The 22612-nt window shown below is 44.2% G+C and overlaps 1 protein-coding gene across 5 annotated transcripts in view; it reads left to right on the forward strand.

The window, feature by feature from the left end:
* Positions 1-16156, forward strand: part of aspm (assembly factor for spindle microtubules) — a 65638-nt gene extending 49482 nt beyond the window's left edge. For all 5 annotated transcript variants that reach the window (XM_079739788.1, XM_079739791.1, XM_079739792.1 and 2 more), the window contains 8 exons: positions 300-5798; positions 5988-6137; positions 6466-6657; positions 9219-9411; positions 9505-9659; positions 11384-11560; positions 13669-13844; positions 15890-16156. In XM_079739788.1, coding sequence (XP_079595914.1) covers positions 300-5798; positions 5988-6137; positions 6466-6657; positions 9219-9411; positions 9505-9659; positions 11384-11560; positions 13669-13844; positions 15890-15992 — 6645 coding nt within the window. In that variant the 3' untranslated portion in view covers positions 15993-16156. The remainder of the gene's footprint in view (positions 1-299; positions 5799-5987; positions 6138-6465; positions 6658-9218; positions 9412-9504; positions 9660-11383; positions 11561-13668; positions 13845-15889) is intronic.
* Positions 16157-22612: the final 6456 nt, after the last annotated feature.

The following is a 22612-nucleotide window of genomic DNA, read 5'->3' on the forward strand; positions in this document are numbered from 1 at the left end:
AAGTTCTGGAAAATCTGTGCTTAGACGTCACTTCCTTACTTTTTCGAGGAAAAAACGTCTTGGTTAAAATATAGAATAAATCTGCCCACAGGCTGCCTACCTCTCTGGGAAGTTCTCATTACAACCTGTTCATATAGTGCCAATTAAAAGGGATTCATGCACATGGCCCTTTGAAGGCCTCAAACAATACAATTGTATATATTAGGTCAAATGCATATACCTGACACTGAGAAACAGGCTTCTGTTATATCCCCTTCAAATATAAACAACTTTTTGAAATCCTCCTTTTCTACATACAGGCTCGGTGGAAAATGTACTCTGCAAAGAGATCCTACCAGTGCCTTCGATATCATGTTGTTATTGTCCAGGCACAATGGCGTATGAGGAGGGCGGCAATTGCCTACTGCAAGATTCACTCGGCTACGACACTCATACAGACATACACGCGTGCTTGGGCCATGGCGCGAAGAGAGCGAAGAAGGTACATATCACTGAGAACCGCGGCAGTTGAAATACAGAGAGGTTTCCGGAGATGGAGAGCCCTGAGATTGGCTCGGAAACGTAGAGCAGCTATAGTAATCCAAGCAGCATTTCGGAAATGGCACTTGGAAAAAGAGACCCAAAGATCAGCCGCCGCCCTGAAGATACAGTCTTGGTACAGGATGCTCAGGTGTGTCCTTCAATTCTTGGCCCTCAGGAGAAGTGCACTTTTAATCCAGGCTCAATTCAGAGGTCGTGCCCAGAGGAGCCACTTGCAAACATTGATGCTTCAGCAGCGCTCAACCCTTGTCATCCAAAGTGCATTCAGAGGGCACGCAGCCAGAAAGCACCTGGCCAAGAAGAGACTAGCTGCAGTTATTTTACAGCGTTGGTTTCGTGCCTGTGTGAAAAGAAACTTGGAAAGGCAGAGCTTTTTAACACTGAAGCATGCTGCCATTATCATGCAGGCAGTGCATCGCGGGAAAACAGCACGTGGGTTTTTAAGAAAAAAGTGCTGTGCAGCAACTGTAATCCAGGCAGCTTTCAGGAGGTTTGCTGCTGAGAGGCGCTTCCTGGCTCTGAAAACAGCCACAACAGTCATCCAGCAATGGTATAGGGCAATGATTTTGGCCCACAAGACGATGGAGGCGTATACGGCCCTCAAGTGCTCAGCAGTCGTCATTCAAAGAGTATGGAGAGGGAGGGCAGATAGGAAGAGGCTTGAGAGGCTGCATGAATACGCAACACTTATTCAAACCAGCTACCGGAAACACAGAGCACAGGAACTGTATAGGTCAACTAAATTGGCAGCTGTAGTCTTACAATATTATTTCAGAGCTAGCATGGCGAGAAAAATACAGAGGGCAGAATACCTTCAGCTGAAAGCGGCTGCCATTACCCTCCAAGCCAACTTTCGAGGTATGAAAGTAAGGATGCAGCTGGACAGAAAGCACCGTGCGGCCACGCTCATTCAGTCTGTTGGAAGAATGTTTATTTGCCGGAAGCGATATTTGCTCCTTCAAAGTGCAACAATTATTGTCCAAAGTCGGTACAGGGCTCTAATAGAGGGCAGAGTTCAACAGCTTGAGTATCGGCAGCAACGGCAGGCCGCTATAAACATTCAAGCTGCCTACAGGGGGTCTCGAGTTAGAAGAGGGCTTAGAAAGCAGCACACCGCTGCCACGGCCATTCAAGCTCATTTCAGAATGTACTCAGTACGTATGGCGTATCTCGCCACCAGGTGTGCCGCCATAATTCTACAGGAGCGCTACAGGGCACAAAGACTTGGGATTCAGCAGGCACAGAGATACATGGCTATGAGATCTGCTGCTGTGATTTTCCAGGCTGGCTACCGTGCTCATATGGTCCGGCAAAAGCTTTCAAAAATGCAACGCGCCGCCACAGTCATTCAGAGATGGTTTCAAGCATCTCGGGACAGAAGGCACTTCCTGGCCATCAAGGCTACAGCTTTGCTCTTCCAGAGGACATACCGAGCAGTAGTACAGACAAGAGAAATTCGTTCAGAGTACTTGTTGAGGCGCAGAGCTGCCATTTCCTTGCAGGCAGCCTACAGAGGAATGAAGGATAGACAGCATCTGCAGCTGCTGCATAAGGCAGCTGTCAAAATCCAGTCCTATTTCCGCATGTTGCCACAGAGAACGTACTACAAGAATCTTCACTGGGCCACCACCACAGTGCAGTGCCGCTACAAGATTAACAAGAAGATGAGAGAGAAGATTTTGACTCTTAATGCACATAAAAACGCTGCGGTTGTCTTGCAAGCGGCCTTCCGTGGAATGAAAATCCGGCGGGTTGTGAGAAGAATGCACCAGGCTGCCAGTGCTATTAAGCAAGCTTACAGAGCCCATTGTGAACGCAAATGCTATCTTACCCTGAAATCATCAGCTCTTACTCTTCAGCGATGCTTCAGGGCCAATTTGGCTGCCAAACATCAGTTGCAGCATTATCAACAAATAAGGAGGAGTGTGATCTTGCTCCAGGCAGCTCACAGAGGCCAACAAGCTAGAAAAGAGATTTCCCGCCAACATCGAGCTGCAACAGTGATCCAGGCTTCATTTAGGAAGCAGAGGGCGCAAGTCAAATACAAGGCTATGCGGCTCTCTACCATCATCATCCAGAGATACTACAGGTCATCGACTCTTCAGAGAGCTGACAGAGGACACTTCCTCAAGGTCAAACAGTCTGCCATCTTCCTCCAAGCTGCGTTCAGAGGTCATTGTGTAAGGATTAACATTTCCAAGATGCAAGTAGCTGCGACTGTCATTCAGACAAACTACAGAAGGTACAAACGGCAATCATGCTTCAGAAGACTGCGCTGTGCAGCCTTAGTTTTACAGCAGAGATTTAGGGCTCAAAGACTGCAGAGTTTGGAGATGAAGCACTATCGACATATAAGAACAGCGACTATCATCCTGCAAGCTGCCTTCCGTGGAATAATAGCAAGGCAGGCTGTGAGACGAATGCACCAGGCTGCCAGTGCTATTCAGCAAGCTTACAGAGCCCATTGTAAACGCAAAAGCTATCTTACCCTGAAATCATCAGCTCTCACTCTTCAGCGACGGTTTAGGGCCAATTTGACTGCCAAACATCATTTGCAGCATTATCAGCAAATAAGAAGGGCTGCAATCTTGCTGCAGGCAGCTTACAGAGGCCAACAAGTTAGAAAAGAGATTTCCCGCCAACATCGAGCTGCAACAGTGATCCAGGCCTCATTTAGGAAGCGCAGGGAGCAAGTCAAATTCAAGGCTATGCGGCTCTCTACCATCATCCTCCAGAGAAACTACAGGTCATTCATTCTTAAGAGAGCTGACAGAGGACACTTCCTTAAGGTCAAACAGTCTGCCATCGTCCTTCAAGCTGCTTTTCGAGGGATGGTGTCAAGGAGAAATACAAACCAAATGCACCAGGCCGCCAATACTATCCAGCAAGCATACAGAGCCCATTGTGAACATAGAGTGTATCTTTCCCTGAAATCCTCAGCCATAAAGCTGCAGCAACGTTTCAGGGCCAATTTGGTTGCAAAACATCAATTGCAGAAGTATCAGCAAATAAGAAGGGCTGCGATCTTGCTGCAGGCAGCTTACAGAGGCCAACAAGCTAGAAAAGAGATTTCCCGCCAACATCGAGCTGCAACAGTGATCCAGGCCTCATTTAGGAAGCACAGGGTGCAAGTCAAATTCAAGGCTATGCGGCTCTCTACCATCATCATCCAGAGATACTACAGGTCATTGACTCTTCTGAGAGCTGACAGAGGACACTTCCTGAAGATCAAACAGTCTGCCATCGTCCTCCAAGCTGCCTACAGAGGTCATTGTGTAAGGATGAACATTTCCAAGATGCATAGAGCTGCGACTGTCATTCAGGCAAACTACAGAAGGTACAAACAGCAATCATGCTTCAGAAGACTCCACTGGGCAGCCTTCGTTTTACAGCAGAGATTTAGGTCTCAAAGAATGCAGAGTTTGGAGAGGAAGCACTATCAACATATAAGAAGAGCAATCATCACCCTGCAAGCTGCCTTCCGTGGAATAATAGCAAGGCAGGCTGTGAGACGAATGCACCAGGCTGCCAGTGCTATTCAGCAAGCTTACAGAGCCCATTGTAAACGCAAAAGCTATCTTACCCTGAAATCATCAGCTCTCACTCTTCAGCGACGGTTTAGGTCCAATTTGACTGCCAAACATCATTTGCAGCATTATCAGCAAATAAGAAGGGCTGCGATCTTGCTGCAGGCAGCTTACAGAGGCCAACAAGTTAGAAAAGCGATTTCCCGCCAACATCGAGCTGCAACAGTGATCCAGGCCTCGTTTAGGAAGCGCAGGGAGCAAGTCAAATTCAAGGCTATGCGGCTCTCTACCATCATCCTCCAGAGAAACTACAGGTCATTCATTCTGAAGAGAGCTGACAGAGGACACTTCCTTAAGGTCAAACAGTCTGCCATCGTCCTTCAAGCTGCTTTTCGAGGGATGGTGTCAAGGAGAAATACAAACCAAATGCACCAGGCCGCCAATACTATCCAGCAAGCATACAGAGCCCATTGTGAACGTAGAGTGTATCTTGCCCTGAAATCCTCAGCCATAAAGCTGCAGCAACGTTTCAGGGCCAATTTGGTTGCAAAACATCAATTGCAGAAGTATCAGCAAATAAGAAGGGCTGCGATCTTGCTGCAGACAGCTTACAGAGGCCAACAAGCTAGAAAAGAGATTTCCCGCCAACATCGAGCTGCAACAGTGATCCAGGCCTCATTTAGGAAGCACAGGGAGCAAGTCAAATTCAAGGCTATGCGGCTCTCTACCATCATCATCCAGAGATACTACAGGTCATTGACTCTTCTGAGAGCTGACAGAGGACACTTCGTCAAGGTCAAACAGTCTGCCATCGTTCTCCAAGCTGCCTACAGAGGTCATTGTGTAAGGATGAACATTTCCAAGATGCAAAGAGCTGCGACTGTTATTCAGGCAAACTACAGAAGGTACAAACAGCAATCATGCTTCAGAAGACTCCGCTGGGCAGCCTTCGTTTTACAGCAGAGATTTAGGTCTCAAAGAATGAAGAGTTTGGAGAGGAAGCACTATCAACATATAAGAAGAGCAATCATCACCCTGCAAGCTGCCTTCCGTGGAATAATAGCAAGGCAGGCTGTGAGACGAATGCACCAGGCTGCCAGTGCTATTCAGCAAGCTTACAGAGCCCATTGTAAACGCAAACGCTATCTTACCCTGAAATCATCAGCTCTCACTCTTCAGCGACGGTTTAGGGCCAATTTGACTGCCAAACATCATTTGCAGCATTATCACCAAATAAGAAGGGCTGCGATCTTGCTGCAGGCAGCTTACAGAGGCCAGCGAGTCCGAAAGGCGATTTTCCGTCAACATCAAGCTGCCACGATGATCCAGGCCTCATTTAGGATGCATAGGGAGCAGGTCAAATTCAAGGCCATGCAGCTCTCTACCACCATCATCCAGCAATACTACAGGTCCTGTGTTCTCAAGAGAGCTGACAGAGGTCACTTCCTCAAGGTCAAACAGGCTGCTATCGTCCTCCAAGCTGCTTTTAGAGGTCATTTAATCCGAAGATCCATCAATGAGCAGAATCATGCTGCCACCCTGATCCAGTCCCGCTGGCGGAGCTTGGTCCAGAGACTTGCTTTCCAGCGTCTGAGGGATGCAGCCATGACTCTGCAGAGAATCCTGCGGGCAGTGTGGCTAGCCAAAGCAACGAAGCAGCACTACATGCGCAATAGAAGAGCTGCCGTGATACTTCAGGCGCACTTCCGAGGCTGGATCACAAGGCGGCAGGTACCCTTGGCTCGCATAATTTTGATTAATGTTAAAACTGAAATGAGTCATGCATTAGCAGAAATACATTCAATATCCTGCTCAGTCCAGTCATTCGAATCATTGGGAGTAAAAATCAGTTTTTTATGCAAAAGGTATGTCTAGTCTTAATGGAAGTGTCTGTTTTGTTGAAACTTGTCTCTGCTACAGTTGCTGGAGGCTGCTAAGGCAGAGAAAAGGCTGCGTTTTATTGCGGCAGCATGGCAACACATCAGTGCCATGAAGATCCAGAGAGCCCTACGAGCCCACTGGGCTCTGCAGTCCGCCAAGAAAGAGATCCATTCGGTCATCGCCATCCAGGTACAGAAAGATTTGGCCTTTGTCCCATTTTCGTTACGGCCAGATGTAACAACAAAGATTAAACTTTATCTTAAGACGCACAAAAAGTAAATTGAAAGGACAGGTGACATGATTTTACAATTCAGTTAAAATTGCCTTAGAATTCTGCATCAAACTGAATGAAGATTTATCTCAGAGAAAATCTGTTTGTATTGATGTTCTTTCTTTTTAATTGGGTTATATTAACCAACATTAAAGCAGAATCAAAGTGCAACGTTTTTATTCCGTCGTTCACAACATTTTCAAATGTTTCATCTAACCCAAATGTTCCTTCCTGGGGAATGAATAGCGGTGGGTAAGGGCGTGGCAGCAGAGGAGACGATATTTGGAAGAGAGGAGGAATGTGGTCGCTGTTCAGAAGATGGCCCGGCGCTGGCTGGCCCGCCGCCATCGTGCTGCCTCTGTCATCCAGCACGAAGCCAGGAGGTTCCTTCTGCTCAGACGCCAGCAGAAGGTTTTGCAGGGCGTCATCAAGGCTCAGGTACCACGTTTTTTGTTGAATAAGCATGGATCATTTACTGCAAGCCTGCTTTACTTCAGATTTCATTAAGCCTGGTTGAAATTCTGTGATTGTTTGGACGCTAAGGACAATGATTCCCATCCTTGGCGTATGTACGTGGGCTGCCAAAATTGATTCACAAAAATATTTGATTCTGATATAATGCATCATTGGTATAATATTCATATGGACTTTTGTAACCTTGTAGCTTCAGTATGGCAAAGAAATTATTTTGTTAGAGGACCAATCACAGCCCTTGCCGTCTCTGTTGCGTCGACGGATAGTTCAAAAATATTGGTTGCGCACGTAAGCTACAGAGAGGGTCTCCAACAGGCTCTCCGGCTACAGAGAGGGCTCTCCGTGTCTACGTACAGCACTTTAACATGCACACGCGTTTGAAAAGGAACCATCCAGGTGTTACTCTCACCGTTGCTGTGAAAAAAAATGAGCTGTGCAAACCCAGCTCACGACACTATTTCAACAACCCCTGTCTGGGAATTCAGAACGGGCAAACGCCATAACCAAGTCTATTTTTGTTTTCATTGCTCCTAATCTACGGCCATTCCCCGTTGTGACAAACAAGCAGTATTTTTTAATTTTCCCCTTAACTATGAACCGTACCGTCCTGTACCGTACCGTGACTTCAAACTGGAGGTACGTACCGAACCGTGTCTTTTGTGTACCGTTACACCCCTAGAACCTACACTATGCTAAGACTTTCAAGCTTATTACAGTGAATTATTTATTGATGGATTTATTAGGAGATTGTAGGGTCATCTTGATCCACCAACTTTAGGCTGCAAGTCTGAAAACCTTGGCCACCATATTATCTTGCCACCTTTTTGTAATATTTCTGCACATCGGCATCAGCAGTACATTTTCACTACTTTCACTAAGGGGAGTAGAATAATGCTCTACACTAAGGTTGGGCGATCGTCTACAAGCTTTCATAGTCTGATTGCGACCCCTAGCGATCGCCGATAGTCGATACTATTGGCGGGGGCGGTCGCTGATTCATCACATTATAAAATTGCCGTTTTATTTTTCTAATTTTTCATAAAAAACGGTAAGGATGGTCTTCCCCTCTGACCAGCGTGAGCCTCCGCTGATTTAAGTTTCGATATGTCGGTGCCGGTGGTGCTGTCATGATGACAAAGTCGGTGTGTCTTAATTGTGAAACCGGGGGGGGGGGGGGTTCATTGAAGCCGTCTGGTCAGCCTCTGACAATTCAACACATCGTAACCAATTCCTTTTTCAACCGTTTACCTTCGTTCAAACCAATGAAAGAATCTACACACTTGTATCTTCAATAATATCTAAACGAGATTTCGATAGCTTTTACACCTTTTTCAGAATCACAGTTTTAATTTCTTACCGGCATAGTTTTCAGTTGCTCTCATTGATTTCCTTTGACGCCACAGCGTGAGGACGTTCATGCACACACACACACACGCAATAGCTCTGCCACATAGCCGCGTTTATGGACACTTCTGATCCGATTAGAAGTGGAAGAACAACTCAATCAGAATAAAAAATTATCATATATACGCCTCAATCGGAATACAATTCTCTGATCGGAATAGAATTCATGTCCCGTTAACTTATCAACCCAAGCGTGTCCGGTTGCTAAGCGACGGCAACGTCTTTGGCAGACTTTTTCTCAGCTGATCAACACTACGAATGGTAATTGCAAAAAGACACTGTGTGATGTTATTGTTTTGTTTTGGCAAGGAGCTGTGTAATAAGCGGGATAATGTATAATTTAATGTATCCCTTATCATATAAGTCCAGACCAACATAACGGTTGTGCGTGAGACATATGGACGTACGCTTACCACTTTTGTAAATGCCATATATTCGGATTGCAGGATAGGAATAGATCTATTCCGTTTAGAAATCTAATCGGATCAAAAGTGTCCATGTAAACGCGGCTTAGATACACACGCAATTGCTCCACCATTGTCATAAACATATACACAGACATAGACACATACACATAGATGAGCGACCATCAGTTTTTTAGGGTGAGATGCAGGGGAGTGTGATGTAATTTCGCAGTGTGAGCAGACCGGTAGGTTTCGAGCCCCTCCCCTCCCCTCTCCTCTCCTCTCCTAGCATTGAGGGAATACGTCAGGTCAGCGCTACAGTTACGCTAACTTCAATCACAATTTGGGGGGCTTTTAAGCTGTAAAATTAGCCACCACACCACAGACAGCACACCACAGCGCTGTTTTTCTGGTAGTAAAAAAAACAATCACAAAAGAATTAAATCGCCTTTTCATCTGCAACTTGAGACGAAAGAATGGAAGAATATTCGGTTAGGAAGTTAGAGATGTGAGACAACGTGACTATTCAAGGTATTAAACAAATGCATATTGAAAGCAGTATAAATTGTCCGTACAAGCTAGGGTCCTCTGAATCTCCATGCAAGGATCAGCACCTGGGCAATTAAATGTTCATGGTCAAGTTTAAACATTCAACATTTCTCCAGGTGTGTGGGTTGTGCCATTATCAATATCAGAGTACTTCTACACCCTCTTTAGGCACTGTGGAGAGGACACCGCTCCCGCAAGCTGAGCGATGCACCTAAGGTAGTGGCCGCCAGGCAGCGCCTGCTCAAGGTCTCTGCCGGTGTCCGAGAGGAGGACAAGCTGGGAAACAAGACGGCGTCTGCCCTCGAATACCTCCTTCGGTATAGGCACTTCTCCTACATCTTGGAGGCCTTAAAAAACCTAGGTAAGGCACTTACCCGCCCTCATCATCATTGGCAAATTGACACTTCCAACAATGACAACAACTGTGTTTTTGTCTTTGTGTCTCGCTCTACAGAGACGGCAACTCGCCTGTCCCCAGAGTGCTGTGAGCGTCTGGTCGAGAGCGGCGCAACACAGGTCATCTTTTCCCTCATCCGCAGCTGCAATCGCAGCGTCCCGTGTATGGATGTCATCACCTTCTCCGTCCAGATCCTCCTCAACCTCTCCAAGGTAAAACAGGCGATCATAACCAAACCAATGTCTTTGTAGGCCGTCACTAGTCTCACAAATCAGATTCTAGAATAATATGTAAAGTTAAAGGGCTGGCAAGCTCAAATCTCGGTAAACGGGATGTTTTGCTTTATTTAGACCAATCATGTCGTTTGAGGCAGGGATCAGTAAGTGTATAAACACAAAATCGGCCAGCAGTAGTAAACTGTAAAGAGTTGGCTGTAAAGATTTCAAATAAACACAAACTAGACTGTAGAAATACACTCAATGATCAGACCAGAGTTTGGATGCTGGCATGATAATTGGCTCAACAGGTTTCTCCTGCTGGTATAATGCTTGTTAAGGGCGCTCCCTGATTTATCCATCACTTTTTTTGTCGATAGACATCATTGTTTCTGGGTGTGTATAAAAAATGTCCCACTCATATAAGGTATCGCTGTTTATAATATATTTAGGGATGCGCTGATCGGTATCTGACTGATACCGGCCTATATGTGCTATCATTGGCTAGACTGAGTAGCCCCGCCCATTCTGCCAGCGATTTGAGTTCGCCCTGCACAAGGGTCTGGAGAAGAGCAATGTATTTCTTTCTGCTTCCGATACAGTTTTCGCAGGAGCCAATCACCAAGATGGCTGTTTGCGCGTTGTTGGCTGGTTTAACCAAATGATGACAGGGAAGTGACGCAAGCAACCAATCGCGTACAGACTCAGTTTAACTAGGCCCGTTGATCACACCTCTTGTGCTGAAGGAAATGACAGCAGCTTCCCCAGATCAACGTGCAATCTACGCTTGAGCTTGGTCTGGCAATAACCAGACTAATCATTGGCTGCAGTCAATTCATAGCTCCGATAGTAAACCCACCATTTGTCTCAACCAACTTCCTATGTTGTAAAAACAAAATGGCTATACAAGCGAAAGAGATATAATACATTAGTATTTATATTTTGTAGAGATAATTGGCGCAACCACATATTATACACTTCATTTCTCAGTATTCATAACAGTCGTACTGTCTAACCGGCGTATTCGGCTACACACACATATGTTGGCAATCGCATAATTTTCATGAATAATTCAGAAACGCACCAAAATTTAGATTGACAATTTTATTATTTGCTATATACACAATATACAGTTTGACATGGGCCGAAGCAATTTGTATATCCAACATTTTCGCAGCCATCACTCCCGTGTTTGGTTGCCCCGACATTAGTAAGGGAAAATAAGAATTAAACATTGGTAAATCTGATCGCTAAGATTCCACGATCGGTATCGGATCGGAAAAAGGTTGTATCACGCCATCGCTATATAAAATACTTTAGACTCCAAAATACGCCCCAAAAGAATCAGGGGTCTTTTATTTATTTTTGTTTATTTTCCGTATTTCAATCCATCCCAAACTGCATGGTTTCAAACTAAAATAGTGTGCATCATCCCCTATGGAACGTTTATTTGACGGGAACCGTTGCGCCCGATTATAAAATATATTATAAAGGTTGAACCGTTGCAACCCATTATAAAATACACTTTAGAAGTGGAACCGTTCCGCCCCATTATAAAATACATTCTAAAAGTTGAACCTTTATGCCCCAATGCATTCTAAAAGTTAAAAAAGATTGTATGCCACACGAGATGATACTTTTGACAAATCAGTCCTCCTTAATTTTCGACTAAAATATTCCCTACGCTTTGTTCCCCGCCTCCCTTTGTGGTACATCATCAGTACCACAAGACTGTTGCAGCGGTTTACTTGGTGGAGAACTCTGTGGAGACGCTGCTGGACTTGCTGCAACGGTACCGCGAGAAGGCAGGGGACAAGGTGGCGGACAAAGGCGGCAGCATCTTCACCAAGGCCTGCTTCCTCCTGGCCCTCTTACTTCAGGACCGCCATCAGGCCCTGGTCAGTGAGAGAGAGATTTAATTGAAGCAACTCATCCTACAATAGTGTCCAGTACCTCTTGCCACTGTTTGTCTATGAAAGCATGTACGTAGGGGGTATGCTTTGATAAGTGGTTACTTGCCTACCTTACCAAGGGCCAGTTGGGCCTTTTACTGTGAACAAGGACATGCGCTGCACCTGGTAAGGCGACAAGCAGTGATCGTTTTTTTTGCTTTTTTTGTCTTTTAACATTTTGGTTTTTTACCCATCCGTGGTGTGAATGTTGTTTTTGCTTCTAACCGTCTTATTGACATCAAGTCATCATGGATGTCTCATCCACCTTTCTTGCCACAAGTATTTCTGATGGTGCTTTCTAGTCATTCTACAGCCAACAGGGCAGATTGATCATCTTCCACCGTTTAACTGGCGCACCATTTCCAAAGCCTTTCCTCTGATGCCCTGCATTTTATAATAACTGATTTGAACAATTGTAGTCTTAAGAAGCCCCTCTGTTCGATCTACCAGTTTGCTAGCTATCAAACAAGAGTGGGACAAGTGGACTTGTGGTTTGGGAACATAAAGGAGGCCTATACATCTTATGCAATGGCACCAATAGGCTCTTCTGACGACAACTGGGTAGTTCTAGTCCAGGTCTATCAATCGGCCTCAAGAGAAGGAAAGTGAGTGCAAAGATAGGGTGCAAAGAGGTTGGCTTAGAGAGTGCCATTCATGAATTGAATGGCGTTTTTCACAATGCCAACTGCGTTGTTTTCAAAGTTTCTTGTACTGCCATTAACAGAGCTGGCAATCTAAGGAAAGGCGTGCGTCAAGGAAATTGTGTGTCAGTTTTTTAAACAACCATCAGAATAACTCGTGGAAAGCAAGATGGGCAAGTCATCATCCATGGTGACTTCATGACATTAAAACAGTTACAAGCAAAAACAACATTGACACAATAATGCTACATTACCTACTGTGAGCTGATGATATTTCCCAGGGAGACTATTATATTGTACACAAATAATAAGTTCTGGGTCAGTATATCCCATGTCTTATTGTGAAGAAGGATAATAAGGTCAAAATGTTATTTTAACACAATGTAGTGGATGATCTTAAGATTGGCAATTCTCACTATATTTTTGCTGCCTAACCCTAGTAAGTCTGACACCGTCCTGGCGGACGAGTTTATTTGAGGTTTGATTCCCAGGCTTTTAGTAATGATTTGGCTGAATGACTGTTTTATTAGCAGGCTAGTATTGCCCATTGTCGTGCGCTAGCCTAGCGCAAACAAACTCTGCAACTAGAAGGACTGAATGAAATGTGTTGAAAACTGTCTCCAATGATAAAGAACACCAAGGCTAACTTGGGAATCAGGCCCTTTGTCCAAAATTCCGAACTACCCCTTTAATGACTTTGTCTGAGGCACTGTTCTACTAACACAGAAGGGGTGTGTTTTGAAACCTTTTGATATTTTGCTCGATTTTCATCAACTGGTGTGTTGACTCGTATATGCAACTCAATGTCTCAAAGACAAAATAAATGCTTATCGACCTCAGCAAAACCCTCCTGTCATGACACCATCATTTATCGTTGGTATAGCTGCGGAGACAGTTAGCCCATATAGCACACAACACTGGCAAAAGGGGCAATCAGAGAGTTAGTCTTTAAGGTCGAGGTGCTTGTTAACCGATCATTCTTGAAAAATGCTTAATTAACTTTTGCAATTATCTGTTAGTTTGGAAACTTCTGCGTGGTTATCAAAAAATTTTTAGAGCCACTCATAGGACACTGACAGACCTTCAACTTCCTATTCATGTAGAGTTTTTGCTCCTGCCATTACGGAGGACGCATGTTTTCCATAGGAGGACCAAATCAAACCTATATCTGAGATGATTGGTTTCGTTTGCTGTTGGGTTTTCAAACAAGCTGTAGGCCTTGTTGCAATTGCACATACAAATTTGTATTCAGGTCTATCACTTCCAAGTGATTATCAAGTTTTAGTTTGTGTTCAACATGAATGAGTGATGAGACAAAATTACCATTCTGGTGCTTTGTGTCAAGAGTTTTAAGTTGAGAAACTTTCCATCATAAATAATTATGTCGGCATGATGTTCAATTCTTTCTTTCAGGAGGTCAGCAAGCTCCCCAAGGCCTTGGACAGGATCCGTAGCGTCTACCGCCTCACGGCCCGAAAGTATAGAATGGATACGGAGAGAACCATCGTCAAGCAGAAGATGAACTCCGCCGGCAGTAGCAGCAGCTTCTTGGTCCAACCCACGCCTCGGAAATCCCGGCCAGTGCGAAGGTACACTAACCCACACACAGCTTCTCTAAAATCAAACGATATTTGCGTTTTTTACGTGTATCGCTATCGGCCGACTTTATTTATTTTCTTCCCTTTATTTCCGGCATGATTTACCGACAGTTCAATAAATGTTCATTCTTTTAATTGAGACATTCTAACATTTGTTATCATCATTGTGTCATTTTTATGATGTAAATTGAGGGTGGCTTAGCCTGGAAATCCAGACCTACATCTAGAAAGCTGTAGGGTCTGGCAACAAGTAATGAAAATGGCCCAACTCGATGGGCGGCACCAAGTATGCATTTGAAAATATCACTGGATAGCACACATTGGATAACACTACGACCAATCAGAAGAATACAAGGGGTGACGTATCCAGACCAGCGGAGCTAACCAATAGATAAGACTCTTGCCGTATCCGGTCGGTAAAACAGCAACGCTTTTGGCCCGCCTATATTGATGCATCGATGTGATTGATTAATGTTCTAGGCCAGGGGAGGCCCAGAATATACACAAGTATATTGCTCATTCCCAGAGTGACTCGCTGAGCAAATTTAACTTGTGCTCTCGCGAGAACTCTCGATTTCCAGGGTAGTATTGGCTCCAAATATCAGCTCAAGAAAATCGGTATCGGCGTATTGGTTATCAGCTAAGGCTGATGAAAAGAAATCGGTATCGGCCCTAAAAAAATCCATATTGGTCAATCCCGAGTATAAAGACTTAAATTATCTTCAACAAAGATATCTATGCCATTTTGTTACTAAATATGAATGTAGTGAATGTGTGGCTCAGAATCCTGGTGGACTGGTCATATTGGGCTCTGAGACTACTTACTTTCTGTGATATCACTTCAGATTTGAGTGGATATGTTTGATCAAAATGGCGTTTAACACACTTTTTATTATCCTCGTCTATGTGTCACTCCTCTATATCTCTCCTTTTCTTCGTCTCACTCCTTTGTATCTCTTCCTTTCTCCATGTCACTCGTCTGTATCTCTCCCTCGTCTGTAACTCTCCCTTTCTCCGTGTCCCTTGTCTGTATCTCTCCCTTTCTGCGTGTGCCTTTTCTGTATCTCTCCGTTTCTCCGTCTCCCTCGTCTGCATCTCTCCATTTCTCCGTCTCACTCGTCTGTAACTCTCTCTTTCACCTGTCCCTTGTCTGTATCTCTCCCTTTCTCCGACTCACTCATCTACATCTCTCACTCGTCTGCATCTCTTCATTTCTCCGTCTCACTTTCTTTTCTTATTCTCTCTGCTGTCTTTTCATTCGTCACTTGCCTCTAATCGCTTATCTGTCTTCACCGAGTGGCAATGTTTACCGCCTCGAATGTACAGACTTGATTGGCTGAGTAGTATCAGTATCAAAGACTACAGAAGCTTCCCCGGTCAAAATAGAAGGTTTTATATCATAACTGGTCCGGGTACGTATGGGAAGGCTTCTGGGTCCGGACCCGGACCGTGGTCCCCCTGCTAGAGCTAATAACCTCTGAGCTAAAAAAGTTGGTAATGGGCCAAGATTTGGCAGCGGTGGTCACTATGTAGTGAGGGGGTAGTCGATTTGCAGTCATAGAGCTAAGTGTATGGTTTACTAGCACCTGTATGTAGTACGGGCTGGATCTGTTGGTAGTATGGCAGGCAAGTACAATTTACTTCAATCAGATTTGGAAAGCCACCGGTTGCCAGTACAGTGCGCAGAGGCGGAGTGTAGTCTGGGAGAACTTAGGTAGTTTGATGAACTCAGGGTGAGGAGGGTGAAGAAGATGGAATAAGTCAAAATGTAAAGTCATCAGTAAGGGGACTCGACTGTGCAAATTACCTGATATCCACTGTCAGAAAATGTAGTGGTAGGACAAGTTATTGAAAGAGTGCTAGGTATTTATTATTATTTATTCCACGTTTGGAGGTATTTCTTGGAACAGAACAAAACGTCAAAGCACTGTGATGTTTTTTCATTTATTCTTATCAGTCTCAAGGGGCTAAATACATCTGACCCTGCAATGTAGTTAAACCTCATGATCACCACTGACCTATTCATTTTATTACAGATTTGCACCAGACTGGGTTCTACAAAAGGATAAGCTCAGAGACATTGTGGACCCACTCGGCGCCATTAAAATGGTAGCAGATACTTTTTCAATTGTTTTATGAAAAGAATGTTGAAATTTTAGTTTTTTATGTTTCCTGTGTTCATTTTCCATCGTAAAAAAAAACTTTTGTAGCAAAAATATTTTCATGTTTTCCATCATCTATATATTTTCTTTCTTATTGTGTATTCCATTGTTTACATAATAAAGTTGACATGGCTTTTTCTAGCAGTTTTCTCCTTTGTATTTCTCCTTGTACTTTTCTTTACTGCATCAGCATCTGATGCCCTAATGTGCTCATCACGATCCTACACGGGTGTTCATGGTAGTCACAGCCTGTGATCGGATCTATTAAAGGTCCCATGGCATGCCACTTCATGGATGCTTTAATATAGGTGTAAATGGACCCAGGACTTAATTTGAGCTGGAACACGCCGGAACACGTTCCTCTACATCCGACGTTGGATCCGGAAACTTTTTTATTGGATCCGCCACCTCCCGTGTCACAATGAAAAATGAATCGCCAAAATGAACATCGTTGTTTAGGTTATTTTAGTCCGAGAAGCAACGTAGGCAATAGGGTTTGTCGATGTCCCCTAAGTTGGCAGTTGACGATGTTTACATTAAAACATCACGATGGAGGGGGTGTTTCGTTATTTTGCTAACCTAAATAATCACTAATTTTCCTGCAGGCTTTTGCACGTAGGTGAAAAAATAAATCGCTTCCACTTAGGGAGAGTTGAAATAAGGGCGTTGGTTGCTAAAAAGAGAACTACTTCTCCTATATGCCAGTTTTTTGGATTTAGACCTGATGAGTGGACAGCCAAGGGACACGACTGAAGTTGTGTGTAAGATCTGCTCATGTGTGATCCGCACAAAAGATGGGAAGACGATAAACTTAATAGAAATTATGATAATTAAATATCACAGAGCAGGATTGTCATTGTACAATCAGCAAAATGTGTCAGTGTTGGCCGACTAACTCTTTTTAATTAGGATATTGCTCCTGCGAGCCTCCTCTGCAACGGAATTTGTTTAAGATGTAAAACCATTTAATTGAACATACACACACTAAAACTGATATTTTAGTTTTTAAATAAATATTTGGAAACGAAAATTCATGTTTTCTGCAGTGTGCCTCTCTGGTATTGAGTGGGTCTGCAGGATCGCTCTCTGCAAAACCAAGTCAGTAGAGAAGTCACGGTCACGTACGACTCCGTAATCAACGCTGTCCAAGCATTGGTGGTGATGGCAACTTTCTCCGCTAAAGACAGGATCTCACGAAGGGAGGCTGCTGCTTCACTGTACATTTTCTCCAGCCGCACAGTCATAGTTTGGCGACATGGCACTGTTAAATCCGGCTCAAGATATACATGATCGGGGAAGACCCGTCACGTCTCTGGCAAAGGCTACCGTACTTAAAACAGCATGCATATGCATTAGTTGAATTCTTCATTTGATTTACAGAGCAATCCCTGCAAAGTATTTAGGTTAAAGGTCCCGTGGCATGCTACTTTATGGATGCTTTATGGATGCAGCGCCGAGGCGGTGGTCCCTCGGCAGCGGGAAGCGGGGCTCAAGCGGGAGACATTCGCGGCCAACAATCCCTTTCTCCATGTCGTGGTTCATGTACTTCAGGGAGTCAAAGCCAAAGTTCCTTTCCCCCGATTCTTTCTCAACCATGGTTGAGATAACCCCCACTACGAGTCTCGTTGTGGAAATACCAGAGACGAGAGTCCGACGTGTTGTGCACCATAACACCAACAGCAGAACGGTTATCCAAATAACAAGGAAGTGTACAACACTTGCGTTACAGTCCTGGAGCTCCATATCTAAATAATATCATATAATACATAGATATCTATATCATATAATACATATTATCACGGCCAAAATCGGTGTGCGCCTCCAGACGATATTATGAATCACAAACGACTTTGTCGGGTTCCCCGACGTCTCTGGTTCTGCCACTTCCACATAAATCTGAAGTAGACTGAACCGCACACTGCCTGCTGCATGCTGCCGGGTGGTGGTGGCTCGCGGCAACCGGCGGCAGGCAGCATGTCGCAGTTCATGTACTTCAGGGGGTCAAAGCCAAAGTTCCTTTCCCCCAATTCCTTCTCAACCATGGCTGAGATAACCCCAACTACAGTCTCATTGTGGAAATACAAGAGACGTCAAAGAACCGACGTGTTATGCACCATAACACCAACAGCAAACACTTGAGTTACAGTGTGTGTAATCACACGCACACATGTGGCGCTCGCACGGTCGTGTCTCATTGGCGGGCCAAATTCTCTGGGCGGGGAAGTAGGGTGACCAGATCCCAATTCACCAGAAGTGGGACAAAGACTACGTTTGTGCGGGACAATGTGGGACAAAGTGTGTGGGGGGGGGGGGGGGGGAGAGAGGAGGCAACCCCCACTGAAAGTCCCAGGTCGCCTCCTTATTTAGTTATATTTCATAATTAATTAAGGCCGCCACCAGAGGGCGCCTTCAACGCATTTGCCGCCCTAGGCGATTGACTAGAATCGCCCTTGCATTGCTTCTTGGTGGTGGGCGTGCCCTTAACCTGCGTCCGACACCAAGTTTCATTGACATGATCAAACACCCCGCCCGCACCCTGATGACAGACCTGCTGTCTCCGCACGCAGCTATTTGATAAATGCTAGATGATAAATCACGCATTTCCAAAAAAAAAAAAAATCGAGTCTGACTGTCAATAACAATGCGGGACAACGTCTCAATTTGCGCGACGCGTTCAAAGTCATGGAAATGCGGGACATCTGGTCACCCTACGGGGAAGGCAGAGAAAGGGGAGGAGCTTAGATCCTTTATGACGACATCTGGGACCACATTCCAAATCAGCGCGGTTGAGCCTCAGTTTTTCCAAAGGCAGATCACCTAGTGCTCGTTTTATACCGAACGCAAGTTTTAGCCACTGGGGGACCATAGGCAGGCTAGGGGAACTCATATTTATGTTAGAAAACCTCATAAAGTGAGATTTTCATGCCATGGGACCTTTAACAATTGAAGAGTCTAGGGTTAGTGTGTGTCTGACAGGGGGGGGGCGTGGCATCACAATGGTTGTCATCCATCGTGATGTCAGTCAGCCATCACGACGGACAATGACATCGTCCATAGGCACAACCCTAGTAGGCAGTGTATTTTTTTTTGTTTTTATTTCTATCCCCCGTACTAAGTCGCCGGATCCGACCCCCCCTCTCTGCGTTCCGGGACCTCCCACTTTACAAATTAAGCCCTGAATGGACCCCTAATACAGTATTTGAAGACGTTCAAGAAATTCAGCCTTGGTGCAGAAATACAGCCACTACAAGCCAGTCCCACAATGAGCTTCTGGAAGATATTATGAATCTCAAACGACTGCGTCGGGTTCTCCGACATCTCTGATTCTTCCACTTCCACATCAATCTGAAGTAGAGACTGAACCGGAGGAGAAAGGGATTTTTGCCGTTTGCGGACTCCCGGTACTCCTTCTCAACCATGGCCGAAATATCCCCCACCACGAGTCTCGTTGTGAATTTAGGCTACCACAGACATCAGAGAACCGGACGCAGTGTAGTCTTTTCACCAAACGGGAGCTTTAAGTTATTGTGTTACTGCGTTATTGTGTTGCGTGTTATGCGCCATAACACCAACATCAGAACGGTTATCCAAATAACAAAAGAGGTGTGTGCTTTACAGTGTGTCTATTCACACACACATGTGGCGCTCGCACGGTCGTAGCTCATTGTCTCAAAGCAAAGAAAGTGGAGGTAACCTGGCCCACTATGACGACCTATGACCTTGTTTTACACCTAACACCATTTCTAGCCACTGGGGGACCATAGGCAGGCTAGGGGAACTTATATTGATGTTAGAAAACCACATAAAGTGAATTTTTCATGCCATGGAACCTTTAAACCCTCATGCATTAAAGAAAAGTTCTGGAAAACAAATGCAAAAGAATATCATTTAACACCAGTCAACAACACCGAGCCATGGTTAGGCAACCCGTCTTCACAAAACACATCATCCTTAACTGTAGCTGTGTTAATAACACAAACAAGATGAGCGAACTCTGCAACTGGACCCTGCTCAGAAGACTCATGCACATGATATGCCTTTAACAGATTCACATGGCAAAGCCGATGATGTTTACGACGCTCTGGAGTAGACACTAAATAATTTTGGTCGGACAGCTGCTTTATCACCGTATATGGCCCCATAAACTTTGCCTGAAAGGGAGAACTGACCAGCGGTGACAAAGCCAGAACCTGGTCACCCGGACTGAAAATACGCCGCTCAGCCCGACGGTCATAACAAAGTTTAATTTTCTTTTGTGCCCCGGCTAGTTTCGCTTTCGCTAGCTCCGTTGCGGCATACAGACGCTGTTTGAAACCATTGACGTATTCAATTAAATTCTTCGGCGGCTCAAGCCAATCCTCCTGCAAAGCCTCTAACGGCCCCCTTACAGTGTGACCAAACACCGGCTCATTACGGCTGAAACCAGTGCTCTCCTGAGTGACCTCTCTTGCTGCAAGCAATAACCAAGGTAAACCTTCTTCCCAGTCAGCAGCCATTTGCACACAGTATGCACGAATAAACGACTTTAATGTCTGATGGAATTCTCGAGTGCACCTTGACTCTGCGCGTGATATGCAGAGGTCTGATTATGTCTGATGTGCAGCAATTTCAATACCTGTGCAAACAGATTGTGAAATTTGACCCCTGGTCACTTTGAATGGTTTTTGGGATACCAAAGATGGATATAAATTGGCTGAGAGCATTCACAATCACTTTTGTGGGTAATGTTCTCAAAGGGTACGCTGCTAGATATCTTGTGCTTTGGCACATAACTGTCAGCAAATACACCGCACCAGAGTTTGAAGGAGGAAGCGGCCCCACACAATCAATAATTAAGTGCTCAAACGGCCGACCAATAGCCAGAATCGGATGCAATGGTGCCACCTTAATGGTCTGATTGGGTTTTCACCCAGTAGTATGCTTAGTATATAAGTATGACATGTTTTGATGTAATCAGCAACACTCCTCTTAACACAATCATCATTACCCAGTACCACCGCAGTGTGCAATGTCAGAGTTTTGAAGTAAAGAGCCAAAAAAGGTTTAAGTGTCATTAGTCGCTGTCAGGACGATTAAAACACTTGTTTCAAACGTCCCGCACGTCATCTGTTTGTTTTAAATAAATAACAGGATGTTCAACTATGTATCGCTAAACATGACTTAGGACAGGGAAATAAGTAAATTAAATGAAAATGTAGTCGTCCAACTGGTATAAAAGAAGAAAGGTGAGTTTTAATCGACATGTGCATCTTGACAATTATGCACGTGCATCCAAACAACTTTCATATATACATATGCACTGGTTTCTTGGATGACGCTAAGGGGTCGTAAACTATGAACCTGAAGTGGAATCAGTCTATGATAGCAGGAAATTTCCTTTTAAATTGAATCCAAAATCATATCTAATATGTCTCATATTTCAATTTCTAGTGGGCTTTTAATTTGAAATTACACATCAGAATGTCCTGAACCTTCTTGGGTGACTGTATGGGGTCTTGAACTATGACCCTAAAGTGGAAAGAGTCTGTGATAACAGGGAATTTCCTTTTAAATTGAATCCAAAATCATATCTAATATGTCTCATATTTGAATTTTTGGTGGGCTTTTCTTTTGAAACTACACATCAGAATGTCCTGAAACTTCTTAGGTGACCCTATGCGGTCCCAACCTACCTTCCTGATGTGGAATGAGTCTGTGATAACAGGGCATTTCCTTTTAAATTGAATCCAAAATCATCTTATACGTCTCATATTTCAATTTCTAGTGGGCTTTTAATTTGATATAATACATCAGAATGTCCTGAACCTTTTTAGGTAACCCTATGCGGTTGTGAACTATGACCCTAAAGTGGAAAGAGTCTGTGATAACATGGCGTTTCCTTTTAAATTGAATCCAAAATCATATGTAATATGTCTCACATTTGAATTTTTGGTGCGCTTTTAATTTGAAACTAGACATCACAACGTCTTGAAACTTCCCATGTGACCCTATGGTGTCGCGACCTATGACCCTGACTTGGAATTAATCTGTGATAACAGGGCGTTTCCTTTTAAATTGAATCCAAAATAATATCAAATATGTCAATTTCTAGTGGGCTTTTATTTTGAAACTGCACCTCAGAATGTCCTGAAACTTCTTGGGTGACCCTAGGGGGTTGTGAACTATTACCCTAAAGTGGAATGATTCTGTGATAACAGGGCGTTTCGTTTCAAATTGAATCCAAAATCATATCTAATATGTCTCATATTTCAATTTCTAGTGGGCTTTTAATTTGAAACTAGACATCAGAATTTCCTGAAACTTCTTGGGTGACCCTATGGGTTCCCAAACTATATTCCTGAAATGGAATGAGTCTGTGATAACAGGGCATTTCCTTTTAAATTGAATCCAAAATCATATCTAATATGTCTCATATTTCAATTTCTAGTGGGTTTTTAACTTGAAATTACGTATCAGAATGTCCTCAAACTTCTTGGATGACCCTATAGGGTCGTGAACTATGAACCTATAGTGGAATGAGTCTGTGATAACAGGGCGTTTCCTTTTAAATTGAATCCAAAATCATATGTAATATGTATCATATTTGAATGTTTGGTG

Source organism: Pollachius pollachius, assembly GCF_949987615.1.
Source record: "Pollachius pollachius genome assembly, chromosome: 7".
Lineage (NCBI taxonomy): Eukaryota > Metazoa > Chordata > Actinopteri > Gadiformes > Gadidae > Pollachius > Pollachius pollachius.